The following is a 23,169-nucleotide window of genomic DNA, read 5'->3' as shown; positions in this document are numbered from 1 at the left end:
GGCATGGATGGTCACCTACAGTTGACTGCAGTGAGTTTTGTTTGCCCCGTGTGTGTGGCGTTGTTGGGTCAAGCTAACCATTGATTCATATGCTGCCAGTGGGTTCACCTTTATTACACACACAACCCAGCAAGATCCACCCATTTAAGAAGAATTAACCGTGGTCCCCAAATATAATTTCAACCATGGTGAAAAACGTGAATTAAGATCCATCTCATTTTGGGGGTGGGTGCTGGAGGGGCTCAATCCAGCGTAGCAGGAGTGACTGTAGTGTACACAAATGAGTGCCATAGAGCCCAATAGTTCCACTTTCTCCCACCCATCTTCCATCAAATATGGAAAAGGATAGCAAGCTCATTGTTTTGTTTACATATATACCGCTTATATAAGGACACGGGTGGCGCTGTGGGTTAAACCACAGAGCCTAGGGCTTGACGATCAGAAGGTCGGCAGTTCGAATCCCCGTGACGGGGTGAGCTCCCGTTGCTCGGTCCCTGCCCCTGCCAACCTAGCAGTTCGAAAACACGTCAAAGTGCAAGTAGATAAATAGGTACCGCTCCGGTGGGAAGGTAAACGGCGTTTCCATGCGCTGCTCTGGTTCGCCAGAAGCGGCTTAGTCATGCTGGCCACAGGACCCGGAAGCTGTACGCCAGCTCCCTCAGCCAATAAAGCGAGATGAGCGCCGCAACCCCAGAGTCGTCCGCGATTGGACCTAATGGTCAGGGGTCCCTTTACCTTTATACCGCTTACACGGTAAAATGGCTTCTAAGTGGTTTAAGGCAGCACAAGCGAGCACTGCAAGGAATGGGGTATCTATTACTCGAAGCACACGTGGTGGGGAAGTGAGTTTTACTGAGCCTCATGAGAGTCCTCCAGGAGTGGCCACTGTGTCTGTGTCAGGGACTGGGCCAGTGGCGTAGCGTGGGAGGTGCAGGGGGGGCCGGCCGCACCGGGCGCAACATCTGGGGGGGGGGCGCGCTCGCTGCCTCCGGAGTCGCCGAAGAGCCTCGGGCGCAGGCTGTAGCAGAGCCCCATGTCTCGCGGAACCGACGAGCTGTGCGCGCGTCCGGGCTGAAGGCGTCCGGCAGGCAGCGGCTCTCAGTGCTCGCCGCGGTCCCCGCGCATCAGGGCCGCGGAGGGCGCGCCAGGCAGCCCCTCCTCACAGCCCCGCCCCCGCCGCTGCAGCTGCTGGGCCATGTTGCATTTTCCTCGCCTCTCTGCCCTCCTCCTCCTCCGGGCAAGCGGCGTCGTTTGGGCGGCAGCGCCAGCGGCAACTCGCCTCAGATCACCTGACACGGACCCGCCGCCGCCATGGCTACCTTACCGTAAATACCCCAGCCCAGGCAGCAGCAAGAAGAAGCTGGCAGCGGCGGCAGGTTAGGGGGCGCAAATTACTTGCCTTGCCCCGGGTTAGGGGGCACAAATTACTTGCCTTGCCCCAGGTGCTGACAACCCACGCTACGCCGCTGGACTGGGCAGAGGAGAAATGGTGGTGTCCGCCTCCCCTTCCTGACCCTTCCAGAGAGGAGGAAGAGGAAGACAGTATAGATTTACAACAGGGGTTTGAGGGAGGTCACAGCTCAGAGGCAGATGAAAGGAAAAGCTGGGAAATCATGGGAGAGTCGGAACAACACCCGGCTGACACGTTGTCATTAGAAAGCATTCCAGACCCTCCATCTCCCAGAACCTGGCAAGCCTTAAAAGTAAGAGAGCAAAGAGCTCAAAGACAGAGGGCATATAGCAGCACCCGTAGAGATGATGAGAACGATGAATGAGGAAGTGGGAGAGATTTGGGGGATGGGGGGTGGAGATTCACTCAGGACAACGCCATTATCCAAGAGGCTGGGGTCTATAGCCTCTCTCTGTAAAGATTCAAATAAAAAAGGAAAGCAAGAAACTTTTCCTTGTCTTTATACTTTCCTGGGCAACCAGCCGGGAGCCGGTGACAGCATCCTGAGAGTCTGATAGGATGAAACCTATTAGTTCAGACCATCTCCTTTCAATATAAAGAAAGTTGCCAGGATTAGAGATACTGGGGAACTGGTAACAGGCCAGATTAATGAACCTTATCTCCCTATTTTTTCAGCTCAAAATCTCTCATTATCACATCGGGAGGGGGGCAGTTTTGACCCAATTTAGTGACCAACATTCCTAAGAGAATCTGCTGTTAAAATCCAAGGAAAAGGGGCAGGGCGTAAACCTTTCTCTTCTCGTATTCCTATGCACCCTAGGTATTAAGCAGGAGCATGAGAAGATGACACATACACTGGAAAGAACAGCCAAACCTTCAGAGTAAGAAGTCTTTCACCATACTGAAAACCACATGGCTTTAAAATTAAAAAGTCAGGATATCTAGATGGGAATCTAGTCAAAACAACATCAGTTATGGTCATGGATAGTGTTTCGCCACAATCTTCCAGTAACAAGGAAGGTAAGAGAGAATTCTAGCACCACCACTGAAATGATTAAAAGGAGAAGGGAGCATGGAAGACATTGTTCTCATATGGTAAACTATCAAATCACAGTGCCCAAAATGCCGACGATAAGATGAACACTTTGCCTTGTGAAACCTGAACAGTCCCAAGTGGCTTCCTGGAAGCCGTTCCCAATCCTCTAGGTAAAAACACCAGCAAGTTAAGCAACTCGCACCAGAAAGTCAGACTATAGGGGAGATAAAGGAAAACGTTTAGGCTCACTATACTGCTGTCTCTATAGTGCTCTGCAGAGACAGGAGAGGAATGTGAAACACCCTCACACTGTGATTAAATGCAGACTAGGAGCTTCACAGCGGGATTTGTATTACAAAAACCCTCCGCTTGAGGTTTGAATCCAAACCTCTTGATTACCACACAGATATAGTATGTTGGCAAGATCTCCATTACTGTGTTCACAAGCGGTCAAGATGTTTCGGCCAGAAATCAGACTGCCCCCTCGTGGCCTCTTTGGAAAGCTCAGTATTTAGTCTTTGCTTCAGCTCTGCCAATTATCCCTGTATGACATTTGAATAACCGCGAAAAGAAGCTGTGAAGCATTCTTGAAACAAGCTTAAGGCATCATCCAGCAATGTATTCTGCTCAAACAAGATAGATTCCGTAACCGATACACACGGGAGAATCTAGGGAAGCTTCCGTAAATAATCGGCTGTAACGGTTTCATGACCCTGGAAAAAGCTGCAACTTCTATTGCAAGCAGAGATTGTGTGAAGGCTGTTGCTGTGAAAAAAATCAGGAACTGATCTGGAAAGTTTAAGGGAAGCACAGGGAAAAGATGGAAGTTAGGATGCTGTTGCAACTGTCCTGCCCAGATGGGTCTGCCTTCAGGTCCAGTTGATGTGGCCAGAGGCAGTCTGAGAATGGCCAGAGGCAAGCCATAGGAAATCTTTTTTTAAATTATGTCAAGGCAATAGCTGAATTCTTTAACAAAAAGCTTCACAGTTCCTATTTCTTGCTACTGGCATTACAGAATATTCAAAGACTAGGATTGCCAGTGGAAATGTGAGCAGCCCCTCAGACCAATGTGGAAGTAGCTCTAGGGTCCTGGGTGTTGATCTTTCGGGGAGAACATGCGTCTCATCCATTATAAGTACATTTATGCCCAACTAATTCACTTGCTTTTATCTGGATCAAGTTGTATTGGCATGGTTAAAAAGTTGTGTTTCTGTATCTGTAGGCCGATGAATGGCTCTAGAGAATTAAGAAGCATTTAATTCTGAGTGAGAATTCCTCTCGCTTCTTTCAGGTATTACAATCCAACTGGGCTCTGGTTTATCCTAATTATAATACTTTGTTAAGTTACAATACTGCAAAAGTGATCTCTTTTCACCCAAAATGTACAAAACTGCCCAGAAAAGTACTCTCCCTGAAAAGACTGGGTATGCAACCATGGGTGTACTAAGAGCTGCTTCTGACTTTTTAGTGGGGCCTGCTCAAACTCATATGGATAATTCCTGTCTTGGAAATATCTTCTAAGCAGCAGCAGCCAAAAAAAAAAGTAGACAGAAATGTGGACTTTCCAGCAGTTACTCTTTCCCTTCAAATCCCTCCTGTGAACTCCCTTTTTCTCTGATGTCTTTGGCAGAACCTCTTAGCTCTCATTTGCTACTGATGCAATTCTGTACCTAGTTTCCCCGAGTGTAAAGCCCCTCAAACTCCGTGAGCAGACATGTGTATTTTGTGTGTGTGTGTGTGTGTAAATATCTATATATCTCATCTTCCAAAGCAACTACTCTATTCCGGACTTACAAATGGAAAGCGTAATGCTGGTGGTCAACAAAAGAGATTTAAAGACTGACTCAAGGCAAATCTGAATTGAAGTTTGGTCTGTGTCATAGACACTGAAGAAGCAAAGATCGCCAGTGTCAAAGCAATGATTCTTCAACATCAACTTCGTTGGTCTGGTCATGTTGTTCAGATGCCTGATTATCATCTTCCAAAGCAACTACTCTATTCGAAACTTAAAAATGGAAAGTGTAATGCTGGTGGTCAACAAAAGAGGTTCAAAGATTCTCTCAGGGCAAATCTAAAAAAATGTAGTATAAGCACTGACAACTGGGAAACACTGGCCTGTGAGCGCTACAATTGGAGAACAGCTTTTACCAAAGGTGTTATGGGCTTTGAATTCACTCGAACTCAGGACCCAAGGGAGAAACGTGCTAAGAGGAAGGCACACTTGGCAAACCCCCAATGTGATCAACTCCTGCCCGGAAGCCTATGTCCCCACTGTGGAAGGACATGTGGATCCAGAATTGGCCTCCACAGTCACTTACGGACTCACTGTTAAAACCGTGTTTATGGAAGACAATCTTATTCCCCAAAGAAAAGGAGGAGGACGATTGAGCTATAGTATGTTCAACTGAACTGAATGGAAACTCCTTTTCTGTTTATGCTCCGTTTCAGATTTCTTTCTGCCGTCTCCCCATGTCAAACTCTAGATTGTGTGCTTCTTAGGAAAGGGACCATGTGCTCTTGTTATTATTCCATGTGTGTGCATGTTTAATGACACTATGCAAAAAAACAAGCCTACATGCCAATTCATCTAAATGAGGAATACGTCAGCATTGGTTCACATCTCCCAATTCCTTTATGTGACGTCAACATTCAATTAGCTACCTTTAATGCTCTACTGGAAAAAACAGGTATACATACCAAAGGTTCCATAAAATCCCCTTGGGCCACAGGTGCCAACACCGTATTTTGTCAGAGAATTCTGGGCTGCATTCTTTGAATAAGCATAGCAGGAGAAGAGTTGTTAAGTACAGTTAGAAAAGAAATGATTTCTACAGTATTCATAAAATCACAAAATTGACCATGAGGACTGGCGTTACATACGCCTATTGTTCCAGTTGCATTTTGCCACTGGCAACCCACCTTTTGCAACTCGATGGAGATATCCGGGAGCCTCTATTGGTCCGAGGTATCTCCACCCCGGCCTGGCTGCAGCCCGCTGGACTGCAGGGTGCAGCGGCAGCAAAAGACATGTCTTTTGCTACTGCTCTATCCCACAAAATACCTGATTCGCCCTGCAGAGCAGCAGCAAAAGACTGTCTCTCCCCACCCCCACCATGCTGCTGGGAGAATCAGGTGTTTTATACCTATTTGTATAAAAAATTATTAACTGCTGATCTTAGAATGCTAAGTAAGGACACTTGATTAAAAAAAAACAACAGGTTACATTTTTGTTTTTACTGGATTATTTTTGATTATTTTAAATCAAAAGATAAAGTTTAAAACACCCACCTTTCTTAATTGACCTGACTTGAACCCCTCTTCAAAATGTTTTCTCAAAGGTTCTATCTGCACCTACTTCTTACAAAATGCTTTTGCTTGCTGTATTGGGCACTTTAACATAGACAGCAATGCTTGTGTGATAATGTAATGTCCCTTTATAACGTGGCTAGGGATATCAGACTGCCTTCAAAGAGGACCTGCAAAGGCACCAGGAAGCATCAGTGCTTTTGTGCTTCCTGTTGTGTCATCTCCCCCCACCGTACTGTTTGCAAGGAATCACTTGCATCTCCCCTAGCAGGTTCTCTTCCACAAATATTCCTGTAGGGAAATTGGTGGGTAGGATGCTTACTGTTGGAAAGGACAGTGTCCTCATTATGGGATTCCCCTCTGTTGCTCTTGCCAGGTAGCTATGACACTTACATAGCTGTATTAAAAATTAACCCTCCTAAGCTATTATTTCTCTCACGTTATTAAACCTGCCTGGATTCAATGTGTGCCAAAATCTGGTTTTTTAAAACAGAAAACTTTTAGTGTCTTTAAAAAAGAAATCCCTATATAAATAAAAATAAGTGGCATCTAGACATTCGGTTTTTGCGCCTACAATTCCAGCCCCAGGAGCAACGTAGCTCCTAGCTTTGGTATCCCAGCTCCTAACACTGATGAGAACCATTTAGTCCAACTCCCTGCAATGCAAGCATCTTTGGCTCAACAAGGGGCACAAACTCATGACCCTGAAATTAAGAATCTCATGTTACAGAGCAGTGGTCGGCAAAGTTTTTGTGGCTTGGGCCGGATCACGGTCCCGCAGACGCCGCGGTGGGTCAGAGTACGTAAGTGCACACGCTATTTCCGGCGCTCCTTCCAGCACAGAGGAGGCACGCACAGCTTCCCATTGGTTGCAGGAGCTTCCTGCAGCCAATGGGAAGCCGGCCAGCATTGCGGAAGGCGGTCCCCGCTCTGCTCCATGTCCTGTTTAGCGAGGTGCACGGAAGCCAACCAAGCGGGCGGCGGGGGTCCATGGGTTGGTTAAACAACCTCCATGGACCACTTGTGGCCCATGGGCCTTAGGTTGCCGACCTCTGCTACTGAGCTATCCCTTGGGACATTCAATAGCTATTCCTTGGGACATTCAACAGTGTTAGTACTGGCACTTTCATGTCCCAGCAAGTACAAATGAATGCAACACAGTTGCCCTACAAACAAGATGCTAGACAAGGGTTTGAAAGCATACTGTATTTATTTACAGGCAGGTAGCCGTGTTGGTCTGCCGTAGTCAAAACAAAATAAAAAAATTCCTTCCAGTAGCACCTTAGAGACCAACTAAGTTTGTTATTGGTATGAGCTTTCGTGTGCATGTATCTGAAGAAGTGTGCATGCACACGAAAGCTCATACCAATAACAAACTTAGTTGGTCTCTAAGGTGCTACTGGAAGAAATATATTTATTTAGATCTCTAAATCCTAGCAGGTATGTTGCCAGGGGTTCATTACCTAAAAGGGAGGTTTTGCCTAGGATTCTCATGTAGACTTTTCAAGCACAATATGAACAGCAGTATTATAAAACTGTGGCACTGAGTTCTAGATTAAACTGCAGTTGCCCCTTTGGGGAACTTTAAACTATGGCTTAAAGTAAACAGCACTAACTGAATCTGGTATGCAAAGTATAGCACAGCGACAGGATGCTCCCTCCCTGCTTAATAAACCGTAGATTATTAAGGCAGGATTGTTACACCTGAGCCAATACCTACAGATGAGCAACAGTGCAGGCACTTACCTTGACCCTTTCATTATCCAAAAGCCCAAGAAAATTAAATGACGCAAAGTTTATGCATTCCTTGCCATTCACGACAATGTTATGAATTGGAGGCCTGAAAAGAAAAGAAAAACAAACTTTTTTTAGCTTACTAATAATCCTAACTTTGTTTCAGGCACTTGGTAAGAGAACAGCGCTTTTAAAAATTCTGCACAACACTGTAAACACAACTAATTTGAAAATACATATTGCAATGGTGGAAGCTGTTCAGTCTTTCTGGTGCAGGGATTCCTTTTTTAGTATTTATATCACATTTCAAACAGCTGCATTCCTGTTGATGAAACCATGGCTTTGAAGGTAAGGTAAAGGACTCCTGGATGGTTAAGTCCAGTCAAAGGCAACTATGTGGCACTCATCTCGCACAGAATTTGGCATTTTCAGACACTAACTACTTTCAAGAACCCGTATCTGAAACTTTGGAACATGCAGTGGGGAAGAAAATTTAAGAGGGATCTTGGGAAACATAGAACTACCTTATGACAATCAGAAATTAAGACTGCCCTAGTTAAAGATCACTTTGCTTTCAACAGAGTTAAAATAAAGAGGTTTCTTCCCTTTCCTCAATGATCAAATATCTATTTACTTTTTACATTTTATTACTGAACTACTATTGCAGGACATGCAATGTAGAAAACAAATCTTTATGTCTACTAGTTTTAGGATAACTTACTTTGGGGTCAACATTAACATTCAGAATATTATAGGCTTTGCTTCTTAACCGGGGTGTATGGGAGGCGGGTGGCGCTGTGGGTTAAACCACGGAGCCTAGGGCTTGCCGATCAGAAGGTCGGCGGTTTGAATCCCCGCGACAGGGTGAGCTCCCGTCGCTCAGTCCCTTTTCCTGCCAACCTAGCAGTTCGAAAGCACGTCAAAGTGCAAGTAGATAAATAGGTACCACTCCGGCGGGAAGGTAAACAGCCTTTCCGTGCGCTGCTCTTGTTCGCCAGAAGCGGTTTAGTCATGCTGGCCACATGACCCGGAAGCTGTACGCCGGCTCCCTTGGCCAATAAAGCGAGATGAGCACCGCAACCCCAGAGTCGACCACGACTAGACCTAATGGTCAGGGGTCCCTTTACCTTTACCTTTATGGGGTGTTAGGGGAGGGGTGGTGAGAGACATGTTAGGCTCCTTCTGGGGTAGTTTGTCCACATTTGGTGCCCAACCTGCACTCAGCTCTCACCTGTGGCTCCTCAAAGCTGTCAGAATGTGGCAGCAGCAACACCCTGGGAATAGCTTCGACTGGCCGGCTAAACCAGGTGAGAGTAGCCAATGGGTCTCAAACCCTTAGTGAGTTAGGAACTTCCCCTGCATGTGAAAACAGGCTCCAGCAAACTGAGTGGACGAGGCCAATAAACAGTGGGTTCAATGGTCAAGAAGGCGGTTTCTGGAAGGAAAACTCTGATCCTAAACCTCTGCTGCCTTGCAGGATATCTTTGGGTGAAGAAAAGGCGAAGGAGTAAATCCAGAGTGGAGTCCCTAAGATGGTTGGACGCCTCCTTCCGGCAACTCCTACAGCCAAGCTTGTGCCAAACGTATTGCTTTCCTTTCCTTTGGACCACATCAGCGAGGCCGGGGGGGGGGGGTTTGTCGTCTGGGCAGCCCAGGGCCCCCATACACACTGCCCAGGCTTGCAACCCAGAGAGATCACTTTGGTACTGCTAATACAGTGGTTTGTTTTCACTCTCAGAGGCGCATAGAAGCCAGCAACCATTTCTTAACCACTGAAATCTCCCCAGCGTAAAAAGTTTAGATTTGATGACAAGCTTTCACAATAAAATTTCTAAAAAGTCAACGGCCAACTCTCTAATATCAATTAAGCAGCTGAATGCTAAGTGAACCAGATACCAAGCATCCTCATCAGGTGTTTTTCTTTTTACAAAATTTTGTTGCGAACTAGAAGTTCAATCCATTCTGTAACCTGGTTCTCAAAGTTTGCAAGAGAACAAATCACGATTTCCCCTGAAAGTAATCAAAGCTGCAATATTAAGCATATTAACTATGAAGCAAGCACCTTTGAAGTCTGGAGGACTGGCTTTCAAGCAAGCATGCAAGGGATTGGGCTGTTTAGTCAAACATGAAATTGATTTATTCTAGGATTACCCTGAAACAACATTGTAGTTGAGAGCTGGATGGTCTTTGGATACAGGAGGAACAAGTGGTTCTGGTTGCCATTCTTCAATCAACTCTTCCTTTTCCTAAAACAGAAAGAAGCCAAAATATTGGCTGTTAATAATTTTATTGAGAAAATCAGTAAGAGATTTTTGATTTAAGGAGATGGATTTTACATGCATGTCTGGTAAGTTAAACGGATACAAAAATGTAATTCATTCATATTAATATGCTTCCCACTTTCTAATCCACATATTTATTTCATGTTCTATGCATGCCAGTTGGTGCTGTAACTATTGCCACATATTTGTTTGCGCTGGGAAAACATTTGATTATGCTGACAACATGTTTTTCCAAGAACAATATAGACATTAAAAGAATCATTATGAAATTAACGGACTTCTCTGTACAGATGCACCAAGCAAGTCCACCCACCTGAATAATGGTTTTATTATCATCTTTATTTATTCATTGTCAAGTATACCTGAAGGAGGGTCTCCACCCCCATCATTCTGCCCGGACACTGAGGTCCAGTGCCAAGTGCCTTGTGGCAGTTCCCTCGCTGTGAGAAGCCAAGTTACAGGGAACCAGGCAGAGGGCCTTCTCGGTAGTGGCACCTGCCCTGTGGAACACCCTCCCACCAGATGTGAAAGAGAAAAACGACTACCAGACTTTTATAAGACATCTGAAGGCAGCCCTGTTCAGGGAAGCTTTTAATGTTTAATATACTATTGTATTTTAATATTCTGTTGGAAGCTGCCCAGAGTGGCTGGGGAAACCCAGACAGATGGGTGGGGTATAAATAAATAAATAAATTATTATTATTATTATTATTATTATTATTATTATTATTATTATTATGCCAAAAAGGCCTCAGGGCAATGTACTGCCTGGATACAGTGGTGGGATGGATGAGGGAAAGTAAGCAGAACTTGAATCCTGGCAACACACTATGGGTGAGCGGTTCTTGTGTCTGAGAAATTGGTCAAGTGCCTGGCCTGGGTGGGTCTGTACTCCCCCTGAAGGAGCAGGCAGGCTGTTTAGGGGTGCTTCTGGACCCAACTCTGACACAGGTGGCCCAAGATGTTTCAGTGGCTAGAATTCCTTTTATCAGCTGTGACTGGTGTGACAGCTAAAATCATGCCTGAACTGGGACAGCTTCACTTCAGGCTTTGGTGATATCAAGAATGGATCACTGCAATGCACTCTATGCGAGGCTTCCTTTGCAGCAGGAAGACGCAGGTGAGGCAGAATACTGGGGCAGGCTGCTGACAGGTAAAAGAACCCCTGTACGGTTATGTCCAGTCAAAATCGACTATGGGGTGCGGCGCTCATCTCGCTTTTCAGGCCGAGGGAGCTGGCATTTCTCCGCAGACAGCTTTCTGGGCCATGTGGCAAGCAGGACTAAACCGCTTCCAGCACAACGGGACACCGTGACGAATGCCAGAGCACACGGAAACGGCGCTCACCTTCCCGCTGCAGCAGTACCTATTGATCTACTTGCACTGGCGTGCTTTTGAACTGCTAGGTTGGCAGAAACTGGGACAGAGCAACGGGAGCTCACCCCGTCACAGGGATTCAAACCGCTGACCTTCCAATCAGCAAGCCCAAGAGGCTCAGTGGTTTAGACCACAGAGCCGCCATCAACATTTGGCCACAGGTTCCTCACCCACACTGTTTTTGAACTGCTAGGTTGGCAAGAGCTGGGACAGAGCAACAGGAGCTCACCTCGTCACATAGATTCAAACAACCAGCCTTATGATTGGCAAGCCCAAGAGACCAAGTGGTTTAGATCAGTGTTTCCCAACCTTTGGTCTCCATCTGTTTTCAGACTACAATCCCATCGTCCCTGACCACTGGTTTTGAAAGCTAGGGATGATGGGAGTTGTAGTCCAAAAACAGCTGGAGACCCAAGCTTGGGAAACATTGGTTTAGACCACAGTGCCACCCGCATCCCTGACAAGAGGGAGATCTTGCCCACTCAGATTTCTATACTAGTTGCCCATACGCTACTGAGCCAAGTTCAAAGTGTTACTTTTAGTATATTAAGCCCTTAACAGCTTGGAATCAGTTTACTTACAGGACCACTTTACTCCATATATGTCCAATTGACTGCTTTGGGCTGTGGGCCACTTAATATTTGCTCCACACTTGTAAGAAAACTGTATTTTCGTGGGGGTGTCTTTGTTATACTTTTTCCAACACCCGCTGAAAACATTTTTGTTTAGGCAAGCCTCTCCTGGCATGTAGAACTTACGTGTGTTTTGTATTTTTATCTACTGCTGATTTTAATAACTTTTTGAATGCTTTTAAATACCTATTTTAAACTGTTTATTGAGAATTGTAATATTTTAGCTTATATTTTTGCAAACTGCTTGGAAGTTTTCTTATAACCAAGCAATACAGTCAAACCTTGGTTGTCAAACATAATCCGTTCCAGAACTATTTGGATATATATTGCATAAACAACTTAATTAAAGAAGAGCACACAACCAGGGTTTGGTAGAAGCTCAGGATGTGATTTAATAAACGCAACTAGTTATGGAAGTGGAAATGATTCATTTTGTTGTTGCTATACCGTGAACACAAGTTATGCTTAGAATGCCCCATCTCACTCGTGAGCAAGTAGTCATTACTATTCATTACACTAAAGGAAAAGCAGAGATGGAAGCTTCTCAGGGGCTAAGAAACATCATTAGATCTCTGAGGTACTTTTAGTTCCTTCCATTTCAATGCTAACTCCTGCTTTCAAATGAGTAAGATAGATACATATAGTATTTACCCTAGATCTCACTAACCACAAAGCAGTCATAAATGCCCTACCTTTTCCAACCTATTTAATACCACAAATTGTAATAACCACTAAATTAGATGGTTTTTTTAAAAAAACCTGCATCGTGAACAATTATTTCACAATGGATGCTTAACAATAGAGGCAGGCTACCCCTGAACATTCTGTACTGAAGTCAACTTTGTATCATGCTTGTGAGCTTTCCAGAGATATCTGGCTGGCTACTGTTGGAAGCAGATGAAAGACTAGATGGACCTTTGGCAAAGGATCTTTATGCAGTTAAAGAGAGAAAAAGAATACTGCCTCGCAAATCTCCCCGTCAAATGAAAACAAATCGCAGAACAATGTGTGTAAGAAGACTATCTATTCCTAAAGAGCTGCATGGACCCAACCATAGTAGCATCTACTTCGAGGGATGGGGCCTTCTAGATGTTGCTGAACTACAACTCCCATCATCCTTTGCCATGCTAACGGGGGCTGTTTTGAGTTGGAGTCCAAAAACATCTAGAGCAGACATGTACAACCGGGCGACAGCAAACGACAGGTAGATCTCCAGGCTATTGTGGTCAATTGCGGGATCGTATTCGATCGCCAAATATGAAACAAAGGGGAATGGAATATTCCCCTGCCTGCCCCCCTCGCTGTATTCCTATGTCGTGTCCTATGTGTGGTCCCCTGGTGCTGTGTCCAATTGCCGCTGCAGCTGCGAAAGCTATCATGTCATGCATTGACGTTTGAGTGTTGTAAGTAGCTATTGCTGCGGACTTAAGTAATATCGAATTAAAACATTCTCAACAACCCTGGCAGTCTCTCCTTCCCCAAAAAAGCTCAAAAAAATGACAGTGGGTAGATCACTCCCAGTGTTATTTTACTGGGAGTAGATCAGTCTCTAGAGTTGGACGTGCCTGATCTAGAGGTTAAAGGTAAAGGGACCCCTGACCATTAAGTCCAGTTGTGGCCAACTCTGGGGTTGCGGTGCTCATCTCGCTTTATTGGCCAAGGCAGCTGGTGTACAGCTTCCGGGTCATGTGGCCCCCATGACTAAGACCCTTCTGGCGAACCAGAGCGGTGCACCGAAACGCCGTTTACCTTCCCGTTGGAGCGGTACCTATTTATCTACTTGCACTTCGTGCTTTTGAACTGCTAGGTTGGCAGGAGCAGGGACCAAGCAACAGGAGCTCACCCCGTCGCGGGGATTCGAACTGCTGATCTTCTGATCGGCAAGTCCTAGGCTCTGTGGTTTAACCCACAGCGCCACCCGCGTCCCGATCTAGAGGTTAGCCACTCTTCAAAAGCCATAATAGAATGGCCCTCCAAGACTGCCTCATTCCCTATGAGACCCTGTCCACGAGTCAGGCTCTGCTCCAAATATATTTGCTTTACTAACTAATAATCCGCTGAAGGGAGCTGTATATAGTGAAACTATTGCTTTCTGTAGAGGTTATGATCTGCTTCAGAAGGCTGATACCTTTTGGTGTTGCTAGCTGCTTTGACCCTTGGAAAGGTGAACTAAGCATATTTTAAAATAAAAAGCAAGTTACATCTCCACTTCGTTATGAGTGACAGCTGTGAAGAAACTAGTCGTCTGGATCAGTAGAGAAGAAGTAGAGCATTTTTCAGCCATATTGCCATCATATCTGTTCTCCTGTGGAAAACTGCTGTACGACACACAGGGTTATTAAACTGGGCAATCACCTTTCAGAATAACTTTGGAATCAGGTGGGGAACTGGATCCAGCCAGCCTTGTCATTATATCCCCTTCCGTTCTGCAACCCAACATGGCTCAGCCATGACTGTCACCTTGCATCACAATGACATAATGGCTTGAAATCAACCTGCTTACTCCTAAAGCTGATCAGTTGATTGTTAGGTTTCGGGAAGTAATGTGCACTGGGCTTCACAAATGCCACCAATCAACAGACTTTTAGATCTCCCAAAGCCCTGGGTACAGAAGTGCTGCCAACCAGCTGATCAATAGAACTTGCCAAGGTAAGCACATAGCACCACTTTCAAAGAGTAATTGTCACAGGAACTTCTTCTTTTTTTGCTACGCAGAAAGCAACATCACTTTTTAAAACAGCACCCCTAAATACCACAACTTATTAAACAGGCTTGGAGCCAGAGAAAAACATGGGCTGTGGGTGTACTAAACAGCACCCCACACAGTGTGTGTCAGCCACAACCTCCCTGCTTATGCAATCATACTCCTCTAGAGCCAAGTCATTAGTAATACGAATTAACTTAACACAGCCCATAATCGAGCACGGGTTTTGTGTGTGTGTGTGTGTGTGTGTGTGTGTGTGTGTGTGACACTTGTATATACACTTGTATATACAACTATGATTAGACTCAGCCCCTCTTCTCTCCCCCCCCCCCCCGTTCTCTCTTCCTACCACTTCTCCCCCAATCTTATTCATGTCAAATATAACTGATATGTAAGGTAAAGGTACCCCTGCCCGTACGGGCCAGTCTGGACAGACTCTAGGGTTGTGCGCCCATCTCACTCTATAGGCCGGGGGCCAGCGCTGTCCGCAGACACTTCCGGTTCACGTGGCCAGCGTGACCAGCTGCATCTGGCGAGCCAGCGCAGCACACGGAACGCCGTTTACCTTCCCGCTAGTAAGCGGTCCCTATTTATCTACTTGCACCCGGGGGTGCTTTCGAACTGCTAGGTTGGCAGGCGCTGGGACCGAGCGACGGGAGCGCACCCTGCCGCGGGGATTCGAACCGCCGACCTTTCGATCAGCAAGCCCTAGGCGCTGAGGCTTTTACCCACAGCGCCACCCGCGTCCCTAACTGATATGTATAGGGACTTTATGATCCGAAAATAGAGGTGATGTATGTACTTTTGTAACCCAAGAAAATCTTTCATAAAAACATGTTGTTGTTCTTTTAAAAAAACGATGATTAGACTGAAGTGCTTATTTCAAGCATTACAGCTATTAATCATACTGACTTTTAGTTTTTTGTCAGAGTATATTGAGACTATTTTGGAACATCAAACCTTAGGTGTGAGGTCAGATCGCTCCTGAAGCTTGTACGTCTTGGAGAAAAGAAGTCTGATTATCCATAGGATTAGAATACCTTCCAAAATAAGATGGTAAGTTGGAGCCTGGAAAGTAAACAAAAATACCAGCTGCACATTAATCATTTCTCTAAGTTTGCAATCTCTTTAAAAGTGTACAAGTTAAATTCACCACTTTTTGCTGTTTTAACCAAACTTGTAACCTGATTGAAATGTTTAGGGAGCCCAGCACTGCCCAATCGGAAGGTTTCAAAAGAGAAAATGGACAAAGGCTGGATTTATTCTCTTGGATCCAATAACACAGCCTTGTAAACAAGCCTGCAAAGGTTAGGAAGTCCCCTCCTCTGCACTGAACATGGAAATTCAGGGCACTAGCAAAAGAGAATACCTTCTCCCAAGAAGGTTGCTGGTTGGAGACAGTGGTCCATTCTTTCTCCACTCGTTGATGGTATGGAACTGCTGGCTACCAAACAAGTTCTTACATTTCCTAATAGGCAACTTTATGCAACTGGTATAGCTCATAACAAGTGTTCTATACGCTTAGCTATGTCTCTATACACAGAGTATCTTTCTTACTTAAGATCTCTACTCTCCCATTAGAGCTGTGTTAAGTGGACATGTTGTAGACACACAGGATCTTCAAAGAGTTCAACAGTCTCTTCTCTGGGAAGATTGCTTCAACAAGCATCAGGTCAATGGGTTTGAACAGAATAGGTACACACCACTCCCTTAGAAGCATAGGCCAAAAGGTTAATCTGCTCCCTCAAAGTGCCGCATCCATGCTGTTTCCACTCTCTAGCATTACTTAGAACTATAAATCATGTGGTTAGATTTCTGAACTTACCACTCACCTACAGAAGTATAACTATGCCAGGCCAACCAAACTGCTCTGCCAATCCGAATTAAAAGATGTAGTCTCTGAATACCGACAGCGCTAGAAACATGGTACAGTCATACCTCGGGTTATGCGTTTCCAGGTTACGGACGCGCCAAAACCCAGAAGTACCAGAACAGGTTACTTCCGGGTTTTGGTGCTTGTGCATGCGAATAAGCACTAAATTGCGACCCACTCGTGTGCAGACGCAGCACTGCAGGTTGCAAAGGTGCCTCCCACACGGATCACGTTCGCAACTCGAGCGTCCACTGTATTATGGGTAAGCCAACCAATGGCAATGGGATTTTGTACTAGGTATTAAGACTACCCAATGCAGCACTGTCTGTTCTGACTGAAAGCCAGAAGGCTTGGGATATGAGCCCTGTCACCAACCCATGCTATAAACAAACAGAAGCCTATTCATTTAAAACATAATGTCCTTCATCAAAACTGATTTCAGAGTGGCTTATTAGGTTAAAAAATACAAATAATAAAAAAGTAAGCCAGGAAATAAAAATTAAGAATACTTAAATGTATGTAAACTACTTTAAGACACCTGAATAAGAAGGTGTTCTAGATAGACACCCACTGAATGATAACCAAGATTATGCACATTTACCCCATATTTATAAGCGAAACTTACAAACAGAACCTATACGTTTGCTCAGAATTCAATGGTGCTCATGCCTAAATAACCCTTATAACTGCAATATTTAATGACACCTTCTGATATCTTGATGGGAGCTATGGGGTGGGAACCCAAAGCCATCTAAATCCAGTTTGCCCCACAGCAGGAAACAGGAATAAGAATAATGTGGCACACACACACCATTTGAATGGGAACTCCCCTGAACTTTGGGGACCCAACTCCCTTAATAATAATAATAATAATAATGTGGCACAGACACACACCATTTGAATGGCAATTCCCCTGAACTTTGGGGGCCCAGCTCCCTCAATAATAATAATAATAATGTGGCACAGACAAATAGTATTTGAATGGGAACTCCCCTGAACTTTGGGGACCCAACTCCCTTAATAATAATAATAATAATGTGGCACAGACACACACCATTTGAATGGGAACTCCCCTGAACTTTGGGGACCCAACTCCCTTAATAATAATAATAATAATAATAATGTGGCACAGACACACACCATTTGAATGGGAATTCCCCTCAACTTTGGGGACCCAGCTCCCTCAATAACAATAATAATAATGTGGCAGACACACACCATTTGAATGGGAATTCCCCTGAACTTTGGGGACCCAGCTCCCTCAATAATAATAATAATAATAATGTGGCACAGACACACACCATTTGAATGGGAATTCCCCTGAACTTTGGGGACCCAGCTCCCTCAATAACAATAATAATAATGTGGCACAGACACACACCATTTAAATGGCAATTCCCCTGAACTTTGGGGGCCCAGCTCCCTCAATAATAATAATGTGGCACAGACACACACCATTTGAATGGGAATTCCCCTGAACTTTGGGGACCCAGCTCCCTCAATAACAACAATAATAATAATGTGGCACAGACAAATAGTATTTGAATGGGAACTCCCCTGAACTTTGGAGACCCAACTCCCTTAATAATAATAATAATAATGTGGCACAGACACACACCATTTGAATGGGAATTCCCCTGAACTTTGGGGACCCAGCTCCCTCAATAACAATAATAATAATAATGTGGCACAGACACACACCATTTGAATGGGAATTCCCCTGAACTTTGGGGACCCAGCTCCCTCAATAACAATAATAATAATAATGTGGCACAGACACACACCATTTGAATGGGAATTCCCCTCAACTTTGGCGGCCCGGCCACCTCAAATTTTTATTTTCTTGGGAGGGGGGGCTGCGAAGGGAACTCTGCCCCTTGTTAGCCCCTATGCGTCCTCCTGACGGCCAGGCGTGGCGACCCCTTTCCCCTCCCCGCCCACGGGCCCCTCCCCCGGGCAGCCACCCTCCTCCCGGCGCCCCACCCAGCCCTCAGCCTCCCTCTTCGGTCGGGGTGGCGGGCGAGGAAGAGACCCCCGGCGGCCCCTGCTCCTGCCCCGACCCCTCGGCAAGCCTCCAGCCTCTCCTCGCTCCGTTCCGCGGAGCCCTGCGGCGACCCACCCGGCCACCCACTTCGAGGGCCCGCTCACCTCATAGAAGGCCTGGACCATCTCCACCAGCACCCACTGCTGCCCCGCGCCCTCCGCCGCCGCCATCGCCGAGAGATGCTTCCGGGTCCCGGCGCGCGCCGCGACGTCACGCCGCGTGCGGGGGCGGGGCTGGGTGCCCGCGGCGGACCCGCCCCCGCCACGCCCCCTTTTAACCCCATTCACTCCCCTGGAGGAGCCTGCCTGGTAGAGTCGAGGAGGGGGAAGCGCGGGTGGTGGAGGCGGCGGGTTTTCTAACTCGCTGACACCCACCCCCGGGGGTGGGGGGGGGAGGGGGGGAATCCAGTTTATGGCCCTGTGGCCAATCCAATGCGTGCTTACGAACAAGACCACCGGGGGTGGAAGACACCAACTTACGTAAATAAAATATTGGAAGGGTTGCCCCATCCCATAGGATCGGTCGCAAGATGCAGAATATTGGAAGGCTTGCAAGGATGCCCCACCCTATAGGATCGAAGGGTTGCAAGAATGCCCCATAGGATCGGTTGCAAGATGCAGAATATTGGAAGGGTTGCAAGGATGCCCCACCCTATAAGATCTAAGGGTTGCAAGGATGCCCCACCCCATAGGATCGGTCACAAGATGCAGCAGTGCACGCATGCCATTGGAATGGCAATGCCAAGATTGACTTCCCGCTCCTCTCCTGCTCGGGTGGCGAACCTATTTGGGCTCGTCCGCGAAAACAGATGGATCCTGATAGATTCCGACAAGCCATGCAGGACCCTGCTCCTCCTAGCGACTCATTAGATGACCTTGTTGAGGACTGGAATAACCGGCTCTTGGCAGCCATTGATGAGATTGCACCTAAGCGCCCTCTGCGACCCCGTCGAAACCGGGCCCCTTGGTTTACTGAGGAGCTCCGGAAAATGAAGCGGGATCTCAGACGGCTAGCGCGAGTATGGTGACGGACTCGTGACGGAGCCTCAAGAACATCTTATAGGACGCTTATGAAAGCCTATGAGATGGCTATGAAAGCTGCTAAGAAATCTTACTTTGCAGCTTCCATTGCATCCGCTAGCTCTCGCCCGGCACAACTTTTTAGAATAATTAGGTCAATAACGTCCTTAGGAGGACAACCAAATTTAAGCACAAATTCAACCCACAGTTATGAGGCATTCACAAGCTTTTTTTGCGGAGAAAGTCCTGTTGCTCTGCCGTGAACTCCCTGCCAATTTAGATACAATGACTGAACTGGAGGCCCCTCGACTGACTTCAGGTCCAGTGTTGGACCATTTCGATCGGATACTCCCTGCTGATGTGGATAGATTCCTCCAAGCTGGTAGGCCCACCACCTGCCTCCTTGATCCGTGCCTGTCTTGGCTGATTAGGAGGTGTCCAGATGTTGCGCGGACCCCCCTGGTTGAAATTATCAATTTGTCCCTTGACACGGGGACATTCCCAGGGGAACTGAAGGAAGCAGTAGTGTGTCCACTCTTAAATAAAACTTCATTAGATCCCTTAGACCTATCCAATTACCGCCCAGTTTCAAAACTTCCATATCTGGGTAAGGTAATTGAGAGAGCAGTTGCTGAACAGCTTGGTAGGTTTCTGGAGGAAACATCGGCTTTAGATCCATTTCAGTCCGGTTTCCGTCCTGGTTTTGGGACCGAGACGGCTCTCGGTCAGAGTATATAGATGACTCACATCAGAGTATATAGGTATAAGCTGTCCCGCCCCAGCTGCAATCCCAACCATCTCCTCCACCCACTGGCATGGCTATGAGTTAGGGTGCCAATGGGAGCCCTCTGCCCTCTGTATTTGATGCGGTTTCTAAGTACACATTTAGCACCATGCTCTAGTTTGGACCCCGAGTTATTAATGTTATTGTTATTATTATTATTATTATTTGAATTTATATACCACCCTATACCCGGAGGTCTCAGGGTGGTTCACAAAACAAGATCAACATATAAAACCACAATATATATAATCGAAATAAAAACAACAACCCAATAACATCCCCCCTCAAAAAAGTGAACCACATTTTAAAAGGGCATAGAATCTAAATCAAATCAACTAAAGGCCTGGTTAAAAAGGAATGTTTTTGCCTGGCACCTCTATTATTACTATTACTATTATTACTGTGCCACCCATCTGGCAGCATCATTATTATTATTATTATTATTATTATTATTATTATTATTATTATTTTGCCACCCACTCTGGGCAGCTTCCAACAAGTAAAACACAATTCAAGCAGACAAAATCTACGCATGGATGTGTGGGAGTCACATGCCTACTATAAGGGAAGAAAGGAGGAGAACCAGCTTCAGTTCTGCCCTTCTTGTTCTTCCTGCTACAATCTAGAGAAGAAGGTATTTTGCTCACCTCATGGACTCGCATGGTGGGCTTAGCCCAGAACTGCGGCATGAGGAATCAGTGAGTCAACACCTAACCAAACTGATTCAGTATTCTCTCCTCCTAGTTCTCTTCTGGAAAATGGCGAGAAACAAATATTACAAAACGTCCAAGTCGCAACCGTTCGTACGGTCACGTTTGCAACACCGACATAGCATATTTCCTAGGAAGTAGGTGCCTATGAGCCCAGGGGGACTTTACTTCTGTGTAAATCTGCAATCCTAATCCCGTTTACCTGCAACTGGGAGTAAATGTCGCAGAATTCAATATGACTTAATTAATGGCTGTGGTAGCAGAGCAACCCATAAATGCAAAGTTACTTATACATTGAGGGCAAGTGAGAAATTGTATGAATTAATTCTGAGTAGATATGGTTAGGACTGACTAAGAAATGACTGTGTTAGTCAGCATTTTAATTAGCAATAATTTAAAGCAAAGCAAAACAACTTGTTTATTAAGATGACTTTGGGCACACCCAGAAGGGATTGCTGATTTTGCCGGGTCCCTTATAACACCTTGAAGAGAGGCACATCCTTAAATTGGGAAAAAGGAGGATGGGCAGTGGAAGCATAATAATGCAAATCTACAGCTGCTGCACCACCTGTGTTTTGGAAGAGTGGCATGTCCCACTCCTTCCGTTCACCTGTGCAGTATTTCCTAAGAGAAGGGAAAAAGTGGAACCAATGCTACCATCCCGGTTGTGATAAATTATGCATGTAACCACTCTGCACGCAACACTTTATGAAACACTATTTGCCACCACACCAGATGGGAAGCAAATTGTATGGTAGGGAGGGGGGGGGGAGTGAAGTAATAACGCTTTTCAGCTGGTGGCCACGGGCAAAGCAAGTAGAAAAACAGGACTTCAGTTTTGTACTTTCAGCTACACCCTTCTTTAGCATGTCCTGGATTGCATTTTCGGTAAACACCAACCAGAATAAATAATGCATGCTCCAGTTTACATAATCCTACAGGTCTTGGGGTGTGAGTGTGTCGTCGTCTCCCAGTTTTATTATTTTGTTATAACTTGGAAAGAGCAGCGTGAAAAAGGAGTAGCAGTGAAACAATAGCAGAGAAAGGTTTTGAGAATACAGAAAAGTAGTTCACTGAAAAGGGGAAGAAAGGGGTGTAACAGGTTTAGGGAAACCAGGTAATAATAATAATGATGATGATGATGTTTTATTTATATCCCGCCCTCCCCAGCCAAGACGGCTCCCCAGCCTCAGGGCGGCTAACACCAGGTACAGTGGTACCTCAGGTTACGTACTTAATTCGTTCCGGAGGTCTGTTCTTAACCTGAAACTGTTCTTAACCTGAAGCACCACTTTAGCTAATGGTGCCTCCTGCTGCTGCTGCGCTGCCAGAGCACGATTTCTGTTCTCATCCTGAAGCAAAGTTCTTAACCCGAGGTAATATTTCTGGGTTAGCGGAGTTTGTAACTTGAAGTGTATGTAACCTGAAGCATATGTAACCTGAGGTACCACTGTATAAAACAATTGATTAAAATTCAACTTAAAAACAAGATTACAATAGAACATTAAAATCCAGCCTCATTTCAGTAGAAACTCAAATCAAAAACTTTTGGGGCATGAAAACGTCAAATCTTCACCAAGGCCAACTATCCAGACTGGTCCTACGTGGGCCTGAAAAAAGCCAGGGAAGTCCCCAAATAGGAGATCAGAGGAGGAAATTCGGAGAGAGCGTTCCACTATGACCATTGCAGAGTTGGCATAAAGAAGGAAATCAAAGGAGCTTCATTACCATGTGACCTCGAAATTCTGGATTCCCCCCCCAAAAAAACTGATGCCAAAGTTTTGTGCTGCGAACCCCACTTTTCGTGCTGCCCCCTGCCACCAGGTAATTGGCCCCGCAAATCGGGGTCACAGGTTAATTCCCCCAAATCTAACCTTGTCCGATGGACTCCAAACAAGTGTCGCAGTTTCTGCCAGTTTTGTGCCACAAACCCCACGTTGATGAAGCTGATCAAAGGAGTTGGCCAAAAAGAGAAAGCTGGGGATAGATAGAAGGATAGAAGGATAATGAGCACTAGGACTGAAATCCCGCAAGACTAATCTCCGGAGGAGAGAAAAGGGAAAACCAAACGCGCAGTGAGTGGGGAAATATGACTGAGCTATAAAGGGTCTGACAGTCACCTATCAAGCAGAAGGGAATGATAGAAGAACATGAAAAGAGGAAGCAAAGGCTGAAAATGGTACCTTTTATTTATTTGCTCAATTTATATCTCCCTTTTCTTCCAAATTGCTCAAGGCAGTTTACATTCTCCCCTGTT

General features: G+C 45.7%; 1 protein-coding gene across 1 annotated transcript in view; it reads right to left on the bottom strand.

The window, feature by feature from the left end:
• The window catches only part of SPTLC1 (serine palmitoyltransferase long chain base subunit 1), a 39,957-nt gene extending 21,334 nt beyond the window's left edge, over positions 1 to 18,623 (bottom strand). Inside the window, exons 1-5 of the mRNA XM_053408043.1 lie at positions 18,504 to 18,623; positions 15,443 to 15,550; positions 9,639 to 9,733; positions 7,500 to 7,593; positions 5,145 to 5,217 (exon numbers count right to left, since the gene is read on the bottom strand). Of these exons, the coding sequence (XP_053264018.1) occupies positions 5,145 to 5,217; positions 7,500 to 7,593; positions 9,639 to 9,733; positions 15,443 to 15,550; positions 18,504 to 18,569 (436 nt within the window). The 5' untranslated portion in view covers positions 18,570 to 18,623. The remainder of the gene's footprint in view (positions 1 to 5,144; positions 5,218 to 7,499; positions 7,594 to 9,638; positions 9,734 to 15,442; positions 15,551 to 18,503) is intronic.
• Between the last annotated feature and the right edge of the window lie 4,546 nt (positions 18,624 to 23,169).

This window comes from Podarcis raffonei, chromosome 11, assembly GCF_027172205.1.
Source record: "Podarcis raffonei isolate rPodRaf1 chromosome 11, rPodRaf1.pri, whole genome shotgun sequence".
Classification (NCBI taxonomy): domain Eukaryota; kingdom Metazoa; phylum Chordata; class Lepidosauria; order Squamata; family Lacertidae; genus Podarcis; species Podarcis raffonei.
This window is presented reverse-complemented; position numbering and strand designations above follow the sequence as displayed.